Raw genomic sequence first — 14,464 nt, forward strand, 5'->3', positions numbered from 1 at the left:
TAGAAGTCCCACAGCACTCACTGGGTTAGAGTACTCTATCTACATCTGGGCCAGCATACAGCCTCTCTAAGCCAGCTTATCAAATAGGGATTAGATGAAGCAGCCTGTCACTTAATAAGCACACAATAAATTAGACCTGTACCATCACTAGTGCTTTCCCTTCAGAATCACTTTGAAAACATACATTTTCTTCTTACTCTCCCTTTTCTTTGGGTTATTTTAGAACGATATGCACAAGCAAAAGAGATCTACCAGGAAGCACTGAAGCAAGCAGAGCTGAAAAAAGATGAGGTTTCTATACAGCACATCAGGGAAGAATTGGCTGAGCTGTCCAGAAAAAAATAGACCTTTGACTTAATTTTATCAAGCTCTAAATGCCTTTTTGTTGTAGGGCATTTCCAGTTATAGCTGCTTATTCCAGTCTCAGTGGCACCCAAATCAATGGTTACTTAAATCCTTTGTCCTTGATATTCAAGTTTCCTCAACTTAACCTTGCTGAAGGACAAGTTGTATACACTTACCACTTTTGTTTTTGAAAGGAAAAGCAACCTTCACCCCAAACTGATTTGACTTCTAAGGATGCTTGACAGGTGATGTTTTCAGTTGTAATGTATAGTTAGGAGCTATCCATGCTGGTTTAACTACAGATTAAAATGGATCGGTTTTCCTCTGGGGTGGGTGTGTGGTAATTTACACAGGCATCACTACCATAAAATTTTGGTCCGTTGATTTGTTGCTCTCTCTTCTTTCATCAATATCTGGCAGACCAGAGTTACCTGTCTCATGGCAAAGGGGGATTACGGTGAGTTATTTTTCTTATAATCTATTTCTTTTTTTTGACAGGAGAAAAATAGAGTCTTTGAAATAATATTGTAAAAAGAACCAAAGCACAGAAAAAGGAATATATTGAGATTCAGAAAACATAGGTGAAATAAATTCTGTCAAATTATCTCAGATCATGTTGTCAATTCAGCACCTACCTTTGTTCAAGAAAGTGGAGTGTAGTGGTGGGATTGTTGAGTTAGAGGAACTCTCATAAAGGAGAAGGAAAAGTACTACCTTGGTTTGCTATCAGCATCCAGCATGAAGTTTTAAAGTGAGATCAGTCATTTGAACGTATAGCATCTATTTGATTATTAAAGTGAACTGTATGTTTTTGTATGTATCTAGTTATATATAACTATGAAAAAAAAGGTTGGAAAAAGGAATAATAATCTCTTATCAATGTTATCTGAGTACTCCACTTCCTTTGCAACCTAGGTCATGGAATAGTCATCTGAGGACCTCTTTAGAGCTATTCATACCCAGGCGGCACCCCAAACCTTCTGACTCAGGGTAGGGTCCTACAAGTGTAGTATTTGAAATCTCCCCAGTAATTCTGGTATGTACCACAGGTAAACAGAAGAATCATTGGCCTGGATCCTGGTCCTGGCTTTTTGAATCTGGGTCTCAGCATTCTCATCTGTAAAGTAGGGGACAAATGAGATTCTCTCTTGGCTGTGGGAGAAGGTATTTAGTCAGATGACCTTAAATGAATAGACTGCTATGTTGAAAGAGCTTTCTTTTACCACTCTGCCTCAAAGTCTAGAAAGTGTGTACAGATGCTCCTCAACTTATGATGGGGTTATATCCTGATCCTACCTCATCATGTTTTAAATATAAGTCAAAAATGCATTTAATATACCTAACCTACTGAACATCATAGCTTAGCCCAGCCCATTTCTACTGAATGCATACTGCTTTTGTACCATCATAAAGTTAAAAAATCGTAAGCTGAACTACTCACTGTAAGTCAGGGACTATCTATAAATACAAAATGTAGATGGGTTTGTTTACCTTAGCAGTCTTACAAAGAGCCAATTGCCTAGGGGAAAGGCAATTTTTCTTGGTACCATCAAGGAACACTGCTATTGCTGGTATGGGGCATAGGGATGTAAGTAGGAATGATAAACTCATTTTTGGTTCCTGTGTACATAGTGGAAGAATCCTTTCATAATAAACTAGAGACTCTACACCAATATTGTATTCCCTAATCTTTGAGTTTCACATAAAAAGTAACCTACTGAAGAGTTAATAAAATTAAAATACTAGAAACCCTGAGGTCTAAATCCTCAGGGATCAGACTAACACTAGAATTTTATATTTTTCAGATATAAATTCCTCCCCACTTTTTGTCTAAGATCATCTATTATTTACTACCCAGCTAATTCCTTTAATCAAGTCTTAACTTAAACTATAATATAAAACAGACTTTATAATATAAAGCAGACTTGAGTTTCAGTGTAGCCCAATTTCAATTGATTTTTTAAAAAATCAGTTACTCACCTTCTGCATTGAGAATATTTTTACCTTTTCACTATTGCAGTGGTTATTTAAAGTTAGGTTTTTCACTTCAGGTTTTATTAAAGAATTTTTGATCCTCTGCAATGATTCAGCTCCTGGTCCTCGTACTAAAAAAACTGTAGGGGTTTTCAGAAAGACAGTCTCTTCGTGTGAGTATTGTCAGTAAAGTTAATTTGCACTGTTTTAAAACAAAGTAGCAAAACAGAGGAGGACTTACCCCTTTACTATCAGTCTGAATTCAAAAGTGTATTGTTAAAAATAGTGTAGTTAAAATTTTTGAACTATTTCACCAGAGTGGTTAGGGCAGAAATATTTGAAAAATAGAATCACATCACATACTAATATTAAAGCATTATGAAACTTCCAATCATAAACATGCACTGGAAGTCAAGCTGTCGGAATATTTCTATGAACAGTATTGGGAAGACCTTAATTTAGTTCTAGGGTGCTAAGAAACCATAGGTAAGGAAAGAGTGTTACACCTTGCTTCACAGCTAAAACATTCTACAATTAGTCACTCTCAGAGCTGTGCTTGCCATTTTCAATCATGCTAAGGTGGACTTCTATCCCTCCCAGAAGGTTTGCTCCATAGGTTAGGCATGTGAGAATTCTGTCTTTTCATCTTTTCGAACTAAGAAATGATAGTGGATTTTATCTCCTGTTTGGAAATCTCTTCTCCAGGTGCATTGTGATAAGGATGGGGATGAGTTGGTAATAGCTGTTCACTTTAGAGTCCTCAATTGGAACTGCAAAAGAAACAAGTTAGGCTCTGATCTGACATGTTCTCAAAAACTATTGACTTGGAACAGCTTAAAATCCTCAGGGTCATAGAAAAATACCATCATAATCTATTTTGGGTCAGCCAACAATATAAATTATTAATGAAGTCAGTTACCTAAAAATGATTTCAGCAGAACACTGTTAAGTAGAACATTGTTATTTTTCATTTACATTAAAATTTTATGTGTGTGTGTATATATATATGTATACTAAAGTGGTAACAAGTTTCTAAGTAGTAGGAATCTGATCACTAAACCTGATCTAAAGTTTATTTTGAGGACCTCAAGTATGCAAGAGTGGAATAGTAACTGGAGTGAAGGCTTTAAACTTCAGACAAATGTGGGTTTATGGCCTATTTTTTGTTGCTTATTTAACTACATGGGTAAAGTATTGAACCTGGGTCTTCATCTATAAAATAGAGATTAGATAACAGTGCTACAGGGTGATGTGAGGGTCTCAATCGCACATACGAAACACTCATTACAAAGGAGGCACTCAGTCAGTGGTTATAGACCTGTTTTCTTTAAAGGGCTTGAGTTAAAAAGTTTAGGTCTGCTTAAAAGTCTGTAAAGTGCTAATATTTGTCATCCTGAGAGACCTCTTTTCTTCTCTCCTTTCTAATCAGTAGCATTCTCCCAAAACTTTATCAGTCTCCTGCAGAGGGATGCTTCAATGGTGTGCCTAAATTGTATGAAAAAAAATCTAAAAATTCAACAATTAACTATTAAGGATAAAACTGACCCTCTAGTACCATAATCAGTTTAAAAATTCAGTCTTAAATTATTTTCTCCTAGAGATTCAGCAAAATACATTCTACAATAAACTGTTGGCCACAAGGAATCAAAGTAAGAGTAAGCGCTGGCACGCACAAAAGGAGAAAGGACTGTATGTTCACCAGGATATGCAGCACAAAGTAAATCTAAAAGATAGGTTCTCTCCAAATCATTATTTTCTAACTCAGCCAATAAACTAAAATTATAAGTTTTTCCTTTGAAACCTGAGATATCAAGAGTCTTAAATCACAAATAATCTACTGTATCTATGGACAGGGTAGTCAAATTTATTTCAAAACAAAGCTTTGTTGGGCTGCATCAAATGCAGGAGAAAAAGAATACTTAAGGGCATGGTTAAATTACCAGTGTGCATAACAGTGAGGTATACCTCAAATAAGCCTTTAAAACTGTAAAAACTGAACTAATAACATACCCATGCAGTAATATTTTTTCAGTGCTACTAATTAAAAAAAAAAAGTTAAAGCCTGCACTGGAAATTTACAATATGGCAGAATTTTTGTTTCTCCTACCTTTTGACCCTAAATACATTAATGTACAGATTTTATGACAGGGTCTGTTAAAAATCTAAACATTTCCACAAGATTTTAAACATCACTTGGGAACCTGAATTTAGAGGAAACAAATTAGGATAAAAGTACAATGCCCGTGACAGCCAACATTATGTATATAACTGGGCTGTTTAGAAGGTTGTTTAGAAGGCAAGGGTTAAAAAGATAGACAAGAAGATTTTTAAAAAGTACCCCTAAGGTTGATGCGCTGATTTGAACATAAGTACACCAGATACTACAGCAAGGGGAAACACTGCAAAAAGATGCTCTATTTACAGAAGAGTGATTTAAAGACATTATGGTTTTCTTTACAGATGTAAGAACAGGAATCGTCCACTTTTTAAAAACTCTACATTTCGACCTTCCACTATTATTATAATCCACTAAACTGCCTGTATCAAAGGCAGTCCCCCCCACCCCCCCATTTGACTCTCCACATTTCCGTCATTTCTTCATCATCCATGGTCCAGGCTCTCCTGAAAAGTCTCTGGGCATAAATCATAGAAAGGCAGGTTTTTGACCTGCAATTAAAAATAAAGCAACCAAAAACTAGAGATTCCTCCCCAACACCCTGGCCCCACCAAGATCATTTCTCTATGCAGTTCAGTCATCACTATCCGATAGCGTCTCATACTGTGCTGAGAGCAGTGGGGCAGGCTCTCGTTCCCAGATCCTGTTCTGTTGGTGAGGAGCTGCTTGGTTCACAGAAGAGGGGGCGCATGCAATCGGTGTTGGTGGCGTACTGCTGAGCATCCGCATAGTCAGAGGGTTATAAGGAAACTGAGTTGAGCCTGACAAAATAAAAATTAGGTTTCACTGTCATGAACATAGTTGATACTTCATCCAACTTTCATAGGATGGAGGATGACAGGATTATACTACAAAAATGGTCTTGTGAAACTAAGCAAAATGAAACTACGTGGAAGAGCCCATGTTTATCATTTAGATGGTAGCCAGTGATAACACAGCAATCAGTGAGAGTCTATAAAGGACAAATAACAAGAATAAGCACATGAGTAAAGGGTTACTGAGCCCAGAAATGAAAGCTCAGGTGTGGATTTTTAGTTAAGTCTAGAACTAGATGTTCAATGGAGAATCCAAGTAGAACTACTGGATATTAAGCTCTAAGTAAAAGTCTGGTTACGCCACGAACTTCTTGACTCTTAAATATAAATGCAGGGGCACAAGTATCCAGGACTTTCAGCAGGTCAGGGGGCAGCAGGATGCATGTCATCTGCTGGATCTCACCGAGCAGACTTATTTATCAATGTACAAGACTTAGAAGAGGCAAACACAAACCTAATGGCAGCACTACTATCTTTTGTCAGATTCTAGGTGGTTTCAATGTCCCCAGAAAGCCTTCTACAGCTTAAGATTCTCTAAGAGAAAACATACCATTTCATAACATAATTAACATGGTCTAATAATAACTCCTCCCCTATAAGATTTGAGAATAATCACTGGTCTAGGCTAGAAGTTTTCAAACCAGTGCAATCACTTTACGTGTGATGTGAGAATTTTAGAAAGCAAAAGCCTTAATCTCTTAAGGGGAAGGGCACATTCAAGTTTTTTCATTGATGTATATGTGTATTTAACCCAAGGAAAGGACAGCTTGTAATTCTCTGAAACCCTTAAATCCATAGCAAATATCCCAGTTTTATTAAAAAAAAAAAAAAAAAAAGTCTGTTCTTTTTCAAGACTAACATTATTACAGTGATGTTATTTTTTTTAAAAAAAGCTTACAGTCACAACATTAATAAATATACTAGAGTATTGTTTTACACCCATCTGTATAGACAATAGTGAGCCTAAAGAGAGATAGTGGCTTTTTAAACTATTTTTCCCATTTCTGACTATGTGAAAGGCTATAAGGAGTGGCACATTACATTTAGGTAGAGTTCATAAAAGAACTGAAACCACAGACTTACTTGCTTTGCAAACAGATGAGATCTTTTATCATGGCTCTTGTCCATGGTAATAAGACCCTGCATTCATAAGATTATATGTACCCAACTTCTATTCTGGAAAGCTAACCTAGTAATGATACAGTAACGGAAATATAGTTTACCAAGCAAAGTTTCTGATTTTAGAAGAAGCACTGAGGCATTAAGGTAAATTGCTTTTAAGACATATTTTTTAGTAGTAAATTCCTCACCTGTTGAAGAGGGCCTATCTTCCCAGGCCCACCCTGGCGTCTGCCTGTGGTAATCACCTTCAGAATGTACAGAGGAGACTGAAGAGGGCCGTTCAGTTCCTAAATAGCCTTGCCCAGGGATAGGAGATTTAGATTTCCTGCTGTTTGACTTGCTGATCAGCTTTGGTTTGCAAACTCCTAAAAGTGGAATAAATTATTGTTACTGTATAATAATTATAGTCTCAACTTAGAAACCTACCAAAGTGCTGATTATATAATGCTAAGTGAAAGAAACAGAATGGTAGCATGAAGGATCCAGATCCTAGTACCCAATGAAGTAAAAAATATTTAAAAGAAAGCCAGAATTTACTTGTGGCAACCAAAACACAAAAGGGGTACATCTTCATGCCATAAACTTAAAACATGTAAACAATGAATTAAAATTTATGGAATATCATTTCTTTCCTGGCCTTGGAGCACAGAAACTGCTAAGAAAATTAAAGCAGGTTGACAAAACTCTTAAATCCTCACTACCTCCTCCCCCAACAGTTTAGAGAGAAGCAAACAGGAGCTGTTGTTATACCACCCCAAGGAAATATGTCAAAGGAAAACAACTGTAGAACAGAAGCCCCTTCATGGCACTATTGGACCTCAGCAGAAGCTTGGCAAGTCTTGGTGGCCCTTTCTGTTTTTCCAAGCTGTTTAGTTGGTGAACTCAGCAGAAATTCACAGGAGTGGGATGCCCCGACTGGGCTCTAAAACAAAACATTAAAAAGATCTCAGAAGAGATCAGAGCCTAGGTCATCATAAAATGTTTTCCTCAGCCCAGCAGAACAATTTCATCCTGCCCCATATCCTTCAGTGTACAGGAAAAAAGTGGGTAGAAAGCAACTTCTACTTGAACTATTGATGATAGAATAGAACAAGGGGTGAAGGTGCTTTATATACTTAAGAAAAACTTCAAAATATAAGAAACCAGTTTACAAAAGAAGCTCAAAGAATAGAGAAACCAAGAATGAGGTGAAAAGGCTTAGGAAACATAAAGATCAGAATAGACATAACAAAAAGGTAATTATTATAGTATGAAAGAAAAAATTGAGACACAGTAAAAGGAACAGAAAGAGATCAAGACGACTAAAATAATAAGGCAACATATGGAGGACAAAGACTACTAACAAAAAGATAATTGCATTTCTGAAATGGAGAGCCTGACAAAAGAAATAAGAGGAACACTCAATAGAAGAACATTTCCCTCAGTGTAGAACTCAACCCGCACATGCAAACGCCCTCCTGTGAGTAGGAAAATCTGATACAGAATGATGACTACTAATAAATACTGATGGTTAATTTACTGAAATTGAAGAGAAAAGGATTCTTCAGGCACATTATCACTTGCCAAAAACAGGCACATCTGGCCTTATTTCTTACACAATGACTGCCAGAAAAAAAAGTTAAGAGTCTACAGGATGTTTTGAGGAAAGTGTGTATCAAGAATATTACAACCTGCCAAGCTGTCATTTCAATCTAAGGACAACAAGGGACATTCTTGAGCATTAAAGATCTTGGAATACAGCACCGTTTGTGAGAAAACAGTGTGAAGACCTTACTAAAAAGGAATGCCATGATAAAAACCAGGATTATATTTGTGTAATAGTCACCAATATTATAATCTTAAAATACACATACACCTAACATCAATAAAAATTAGAAGATATGAGGAGAAAGGGAAAGACAAGGCTCATCTTTCAGAGCAGGAAGTGAATCCATATTGTTCTAAAATTAATGTTTGATAAAACTATAAAAACCTCTAAACTCTAACCTTTTTTTAACCTTAGTAAGAGCTTTTGGTTCATAACAGAGGAAAATAATCATGAACTAACCTGAAATATTGCCGACCATGTAATTTTTTAAGCATGAGGTATTATCAGAAGATTAAGAAAAAAGATCATATATAAACATTGAAAATTTAGAGTCATGGTTTTTGTGTGTGCGTGCTTTTAACCGGATGTATAAAATGATTTCATTCCATATTTATCCTTCTATGTGTATCTATGCAGTGACATGTCTGGAATAATGCGCATCAAAGAACACTAACTTTCTGGCTAATGTGATGTGAAGGGGTTTTTTTTCCTTTTTCTTACTCTTCTATGGCTTAAAATTATTTTATACTGAACCTATAGTTTTTATTACAATAGTAAGTCACTTTTATTCAAAAGCAGAATATGAAATGGCACTTGTATTATAATGTATGCATACATATAAGGACTAAATGCAAACAAAAATAAAAACACACTGGAGGGTGACATTTTAGGTAAAAAATTTTATCCTTATTTCTGTTCATGTTACTAAAAGACCTGAGCAGGTTAAAAAAATAGATTTTTGAAGTAGTAAACTCTCAGAGGTTACTCTGAGCACAAAATGAAATCCCTTAGTGATACATTAGAACTTGGGAATAAATTGGCTTTTTGGGGGGAATGACAGAAGAACACTGAAATGAAAACTTTACCTGAATGAGGTGATGGGTCCCCTTCGTCTCTCCGTGTCTCACCACTAGTCACAACGGAGGTGTTGGCACCACCAGGCACTATTCCCACAGCTTGGGACATGACAATACCATGATCATCAACCTTGTCATCAAAGTTTCCCATGAGAGCCTTCCTGATAATGTCTTCTAAACCGAGATTACTGGCAGGATCAGCAAAGGTATGACCTCTAGAGCTAATTGAGCCTGAAAGAGATAACCACAACATTTCTGCTTATTTCTGAGGCAGATCAGGAAATAGATATGAACAGACTACATAAAGTCCTTCAGTTCACTGAATACATACAGCACCTGGCAAGCTGCCTAAACACTGAGAGTCCACATAGAGGTCATCCAAATTCACTAATAACTCAAGGAAATTTGTTTACCTTTGCTAAATGAATCAGTCACCCACTTTAACTGTTTAAGTTACTTTAACTGTTTCCTAGTTTCTACAGTTTTTAAAGTAGTTTTGATTCTCTATTCATTTATCTTTTTGACAAGTATTTATTGACTGTCAATTCACTCTATTGCTATTGAGTATTTCTGATGATGAGCTTTTATTCATTTCTGCATACTGGAGCAGTCCCCTGGTATGCAGTGACTGCTACCATACAAATTTCATATTGGCAAATAATGTACTTCGAGTCTCACCTGAGGTAGTGACTGCTGGCAGATTAAAGATCTCAGTTCCTGGCTGAGCAGCTGCTGTATTTAAACAAACATTCAAATTAATTGAGATGTGACAAACATGTATATCAAAAGAGATAAAGTCTTGAAAAAATCCTGCAATAAAATTAACCTTTTATTTTCCATGATCTCAACCTTACATTTTACCCATTAAGTGAAGATTAAGTGGGGGGGAAATTTTTTTTTTTTTTTTTACAAAGGAAATCAGGAAATAACAAATTGGTAAAGTAGAAAAATTAGCACAGGAGTAATATAACTCAGAGGAAGGAAAGAAAGTTTGCATTGCTGGAGAAACACAAGTAGGAAAAAGTTGCTCTCAGAATAGGAATCTAGGCTTGCTAGAGAAGAAAGTTTGGGTTTTAAGATGACCCCTGCAAATATCAACAGGTTTGAGGCAGCCTGAGACTACGGCCTGAGATTACAGCCCGAGATTAAACTGGCAAGAGGAAAAAAATCTTCAGTAAGAACTGTAAAACAACTATAGAGGACAGTTTCCTTACTTATGGGCCAGGTTCACAGTGAACCTGAAATAACACAAAGTAATAAATACAGCCTTGTTATCACAAAAGTTTATAAAATAGGACTCATTCTTTTGACAATATTGAGCATTTATTTCGTTGGATCATAAAATCTACCTTATTTATCAAAAAGTTATATAATGACAATCTGATATAGTTCAGCCAGTAATACTAAGATACTGTACTTAAAATGCACTCCTCCTTTTAACTATGGAGCTTACAGTTAAATGTGGTACTGAGGCCATCAAGTCAGAATCAGCTAGGGGGCTTAATAAAAGTACCAACCTCCTAGATTCCTGGGGCACTATAATTCACATATATCACAAGCACTCCAGGTGCCTGTGATGGATATTAAAATTTGAGAAGCTCTGATTTAAAACAGATGGGCAAACTTCAGAAATGAGGGGAAAGGAGATATTTGAGAGCTGGTTAGGAGGCAGACTTGACAGGATGCAGTAGCATCAGCAGATCCGCAGGTAAAACATGAGGGAGAGGAAGTACTGCTAAGAAAGTGATTAGTGGAGCCACCATAAAGGTAAACTTGGTAGGAAAGGAGGAGGAAGAGATTTCTCTGTGTGGAGAGGTAGAATGTTAATTCAATTTTAGACATTTAAGGAACCAGTAAGGTATTCAAGAAGAAATGAGGTCTGCAAAGATTCATAAGTAGAGCTTAGCAGAAAAAGTTTAAGTCCAGCTAGAAGTTTGGGATTTTTCAGCAGATAGTTTAAATTCCCAGAGTAGATGAAATGAATCACAGATTCGTGCATGAGGAGAAAATTAGGAAAACCAACAATCAAGGGCCAGGCAAAGCAAGACTGAGCTTTTAGGGAGACATAAATGACCAGAGAGAGAGAGAGAGAGAGAGAGAGAGGGAAGGTAATAGTATTTGAAAGCCAAGAGAAGACTACTTCAGAAGAGGGAAGTTGTCCACTAGTGTCAATGGCTAGGAGAGATCACATAGTTTTAAAGCTTTAAGGTTTCTGAAAAATAAATTCACTGATATCCTCAATGGGAACACTGAATTGCGAGACACTGAGTTGAAGTGATCCTGTTGGCTGCTGGTGGCTTTCTCAGTTACACTTCCTGGTGAGGACTGAATATGCTCTGGGGTCCCTTGAAACCATTGGTCCTTAATACAATTCCTTAATTGTCCCTTTCCACAATCAAAAGGAGTTCTTGCAATCAAAAAAATCCCAGACTGAAGCAATTTTGTTAGTACTTGCTTTAAGACATTAATTTTATCTTGTTAGGTACTTATTTCATTACGCATTTTCAGAGAGTTGACACCATCTGTCACTCTAAAAGCACCCACATAGTGGGCTGCTCAATAAATAACTGTTGAATTAATGATTAAGAGAGCTACTGCCTAAGGACAGTGTCAGAACAAAACTATAAAGTAGGCTTTGTCAATTCATATGTGGTATTTTCCTGTCAATAATTTTTCCTCCATTAAAATGGCAAAACTAGAGAGGATAGGTACAAAATATACAAAGGTGAAACAACAACTGGCTGCTTTAAAATCTGTATGCCCTATGGTCTAACAGATTCATCTCTGCGTTCTGAGAATCAGAAAATGAGAGCACCATATTTTTGTTGGTGACGTTTGAGGACCAACAAAAATATAGTGCTTTCATTTTCAGAAAATATTGAAGACCGGAGACAAAAATGAATGATACTATTTTTTAAAAAAAGAAGAATGGATGTCTATAGCAATTCTGGTCAACATTCGATAGTTATCTTTTAGATGATTTGTTGCACTTAAGGCAATCTGGTAATTAAGAGCTAGGGTAAGTTCACATGTAATAAGTGACACTGGGCTCATCCTTTTCTTTTTGACATGCAACCTTTATTAATCACAAAGTGTCACACATCCAAACACACATCCAACTGGTATTTTATAGTTCATAGCCCATAATTTCCTTTCTTTTGACAAGGTTGGGAGACTAGTAGACCATAGATCACAAAAATAAAGGAAACTTGTATACCCAGATTTTGGCAATACATCTAACAAAGTCTCTCTGTATTACTGGATATAATTCAGGAAAAGATGGATAAGACTGAGTGATAGTATAAGTGAGTGTGCTAAATAACCGTATGAGGAAGGCTCTGATTAACACTTATCAACCCAAAGGTCTGGATGCCATAGAGCTTTACCCTATTGGATACTTACAAAAGACTGGTAATGATGTCATTAGTAGAGAACTGTTAGAAGCCAGTTAGTACATCATTAGAGGCCTAGACTCTGGAGGTGTAATACCTGAGTTTGAACCACAGCCTTATTACTTACTGGTTATGTAACCTGCACCAGTTATTAAATCTGAGTCTCAGTTTCCTCAACTACAAAATGGAGCTAATTATAATATGTAGCATGTACGATTGTGAGGATTAAATTAGTTTATATATATACATGCTTAGAATAGTGCTGAAAGCATAGTTAAGTGGTATATATATAACTGTTTGCTACTACTAATACTGATATTATATCTTTAGATAGTGGGTTTATCAGATTTGCAGATGACTGCTGAATGACTGAATTGAGATCCAAAAAGACACTAATAGGGTAGAAAAAGTAGTCGGAGCAGTGCTAGCACAGACTGCATCCTACACTTGGAGCTAGTTAACTACAAAAATATAGCAAGGGAAAGGTAGAGATCAAGAGCAGCACATCAAAAGAGACCTTGATATTTATATTGATACTAAGTGCACTATAACTTAAAATGTGTAGGTTGCCCACAAAAAAAACCCTAATACAATCTTAGACTCCCTGAATAATGATGAATCTCAGAACCTATTGAAGTTTAATAAAATGTTTTTAGTGGACGGTAAATGAGATGGTACGAATATTCAGAACCAGGCCATGTGATGAACAACTGGGGATATTCATAGAGAGAAGACTCAAAGAACATGACTTGTCTTCAAATAGCTGAAGAGATGTCATGTAGAGATGGCCCAAATGGATAAAACTAAGACCAGTGAGTAAAAAACTATGGAGCGCTAATCCAGCCCCACATAAGTTTCCTAGACTCAGAATTTATTCTTAGACAAAATGGACAGCTTTAGAAAGTGGCAAGTTTTTTTTTCCTGAATAGAAATACTTCATATACTGACAGACAACTGAGAAGGAAATTTAAGATCAAATGGAATTAGACAGATGCCTAAAAGAGCCTGTAAATTCAAGGATTACACACAAGGCAACACTGGAGATACCATTATTAATGCATGTTTTATTTGGGGTTTATGAAAGAAATCCCACTTACCCATATCAGAGTCACCTCCACCAGAGGAGTTCAACTTACGAAAAATCTCCTGCTTCTTTGATTTAACCATGGGTGACGTGTTTTCAAGCTTGGTGAAGAATGAAGGCAAGTAGCTTATACTCCCTGGTGAGCGGGAATCATTCCTATTAGGAACAGTTATGTCTATTACCATTGTGTACTCCTAACCTGGGGGGAACTTTCTTATCAATGATAGTAACAGTCATATAGAGTATTTGGGGAAACTACTATTTCCCCATCTTGTGTGTGTAATTACAACCCTAAGGAGCAATATCTAACCATAACCCAGTTAGTACATCATATTTGAGGACAGAGTCAAATACTTTGGCACTCAAAGATGAAATCATAAAATGAGTGCTGGAATGGAGAAAATCTAGAACAAAGATTCTTAACAAAGAATGAATAAGCAGCAAATGGATATTAACAGGAAAATTCAAAAATAGCTCATCATGATGCTGTATCCACCAACAGCCTAAACACTGATGTATTTATGGTTACTACATTAACCAGGAACTGTTTTATTAGCAGAAGTACTTTGAAGTACACGTGTCTATAAAACATCAACAGTTCACACATGAGCAATCAACAGTCAGACTTAAACAGAATAACTACAATATGGAAATTGTTACAATCATTTCAAAGCCCCCTACCAGATGAGCTGAGTTTGTGTAAAGGGTTTCATATTTTATTGGAAGCCTCCTATACAAACACATTTAAAAAAACAAGTTTCCTCTAACAGTGCAAGACCTCCAAGGATCTAGCTAGAGCTGGAGATCATGTGAACTCATACATCATTCAAATATTAGAACATGTTTGAATCTTCTAATTGCCAAGACAGATGAGGTAATAAAACAGACTGTA

At 36.4% G+C, this 14,464-nt stretch overlaps 2 protein-coding genes across 26 annotated transcripts in view; one reads left to right on the forward strand and one right to left on the reverse strand.

Annotated features, from left to right (window-relative positions):
• TTC19 (tetratricopeptide repeat domain 19) overlaps positions 1-14,464 on the forward strand; it is a 46,358-nt gene that overhangs the window by 19,679 nt on the left and 12,215 nt on the right. For 3 of the 6 annotated variants that reach the window (XR_001596994.2, XR_001596995.2, XM_016145129.2), the window contains exon 10: positions 766-802. Coding sequence is in view for 3 of the 6 variants with exons in the window: in XM_016145129.2 (XP_016000615.1) it covers positions 766-802 (37 nt within the window). In the remaining 3 variants the exon portion in view is untranslated. Of the gene's footprint in view, positions 1-223; positions 3,321-7,148; positions 13,490-14,464 lie in introns of those variants that run through there. The other 3 variants (XM_016145127.2, XR_001596992.2, XM_016145128.2) reach the window with 3 other exon arrangements.
• The window catches only part of NCOR1 (nuclear receptor corepressor 1), a 171,474-nt gene continuing 161,171 nt past the window's right edge, over positions 4,162-14,464 (reverse strand). For all 20 annotated transcript variants that reach the window (XM_036223863.1, XM_036223862.1, XM_036223873.1 and 17 more), the window contains 5 exons: positions 13,586-13,728; positions 9,775-9,828; positions 9,106-9,327; positions 6,621-6,797; positions 4,162-5,256 (listed from right to left, as the gene is read on the reverse strand). In XM_036223863.1, coding sequence (XP_036079756.1) covers positions 5,069-5,256; positions 6,621-6,797; positions 9,106-9,327; positions 9,775-9,828; positions 13,586-13,728 — 784 coding nt within the window. In that variant the 3' untranslated portion in view covers positions 4,162-5,068. The remainder of the gene's footprint in view (positions 5,257-6,620; positions 6,798-9,105; positions 9,328-9,774; positions 9,829-13,585; positions 13,729-14,464) is intronic.

The sequence above is a fragment of the Rousettus aegyptiacus genome, unplaced genomic scaffold, assembly GCF_014176215.1.
Source record: "Rousettus aegyptiacus isolate mRouAeg1 unplaced genomic scaffold, mRouAeg1.p scaffold_m13_p_6, whole genome shotgun sequence".
NCBI lineage: Eukaryota > Metazoa > Chordata > Mammalia > Chiroptera > Pteropodidae > Rousettus > Rousettus aegyptiacus.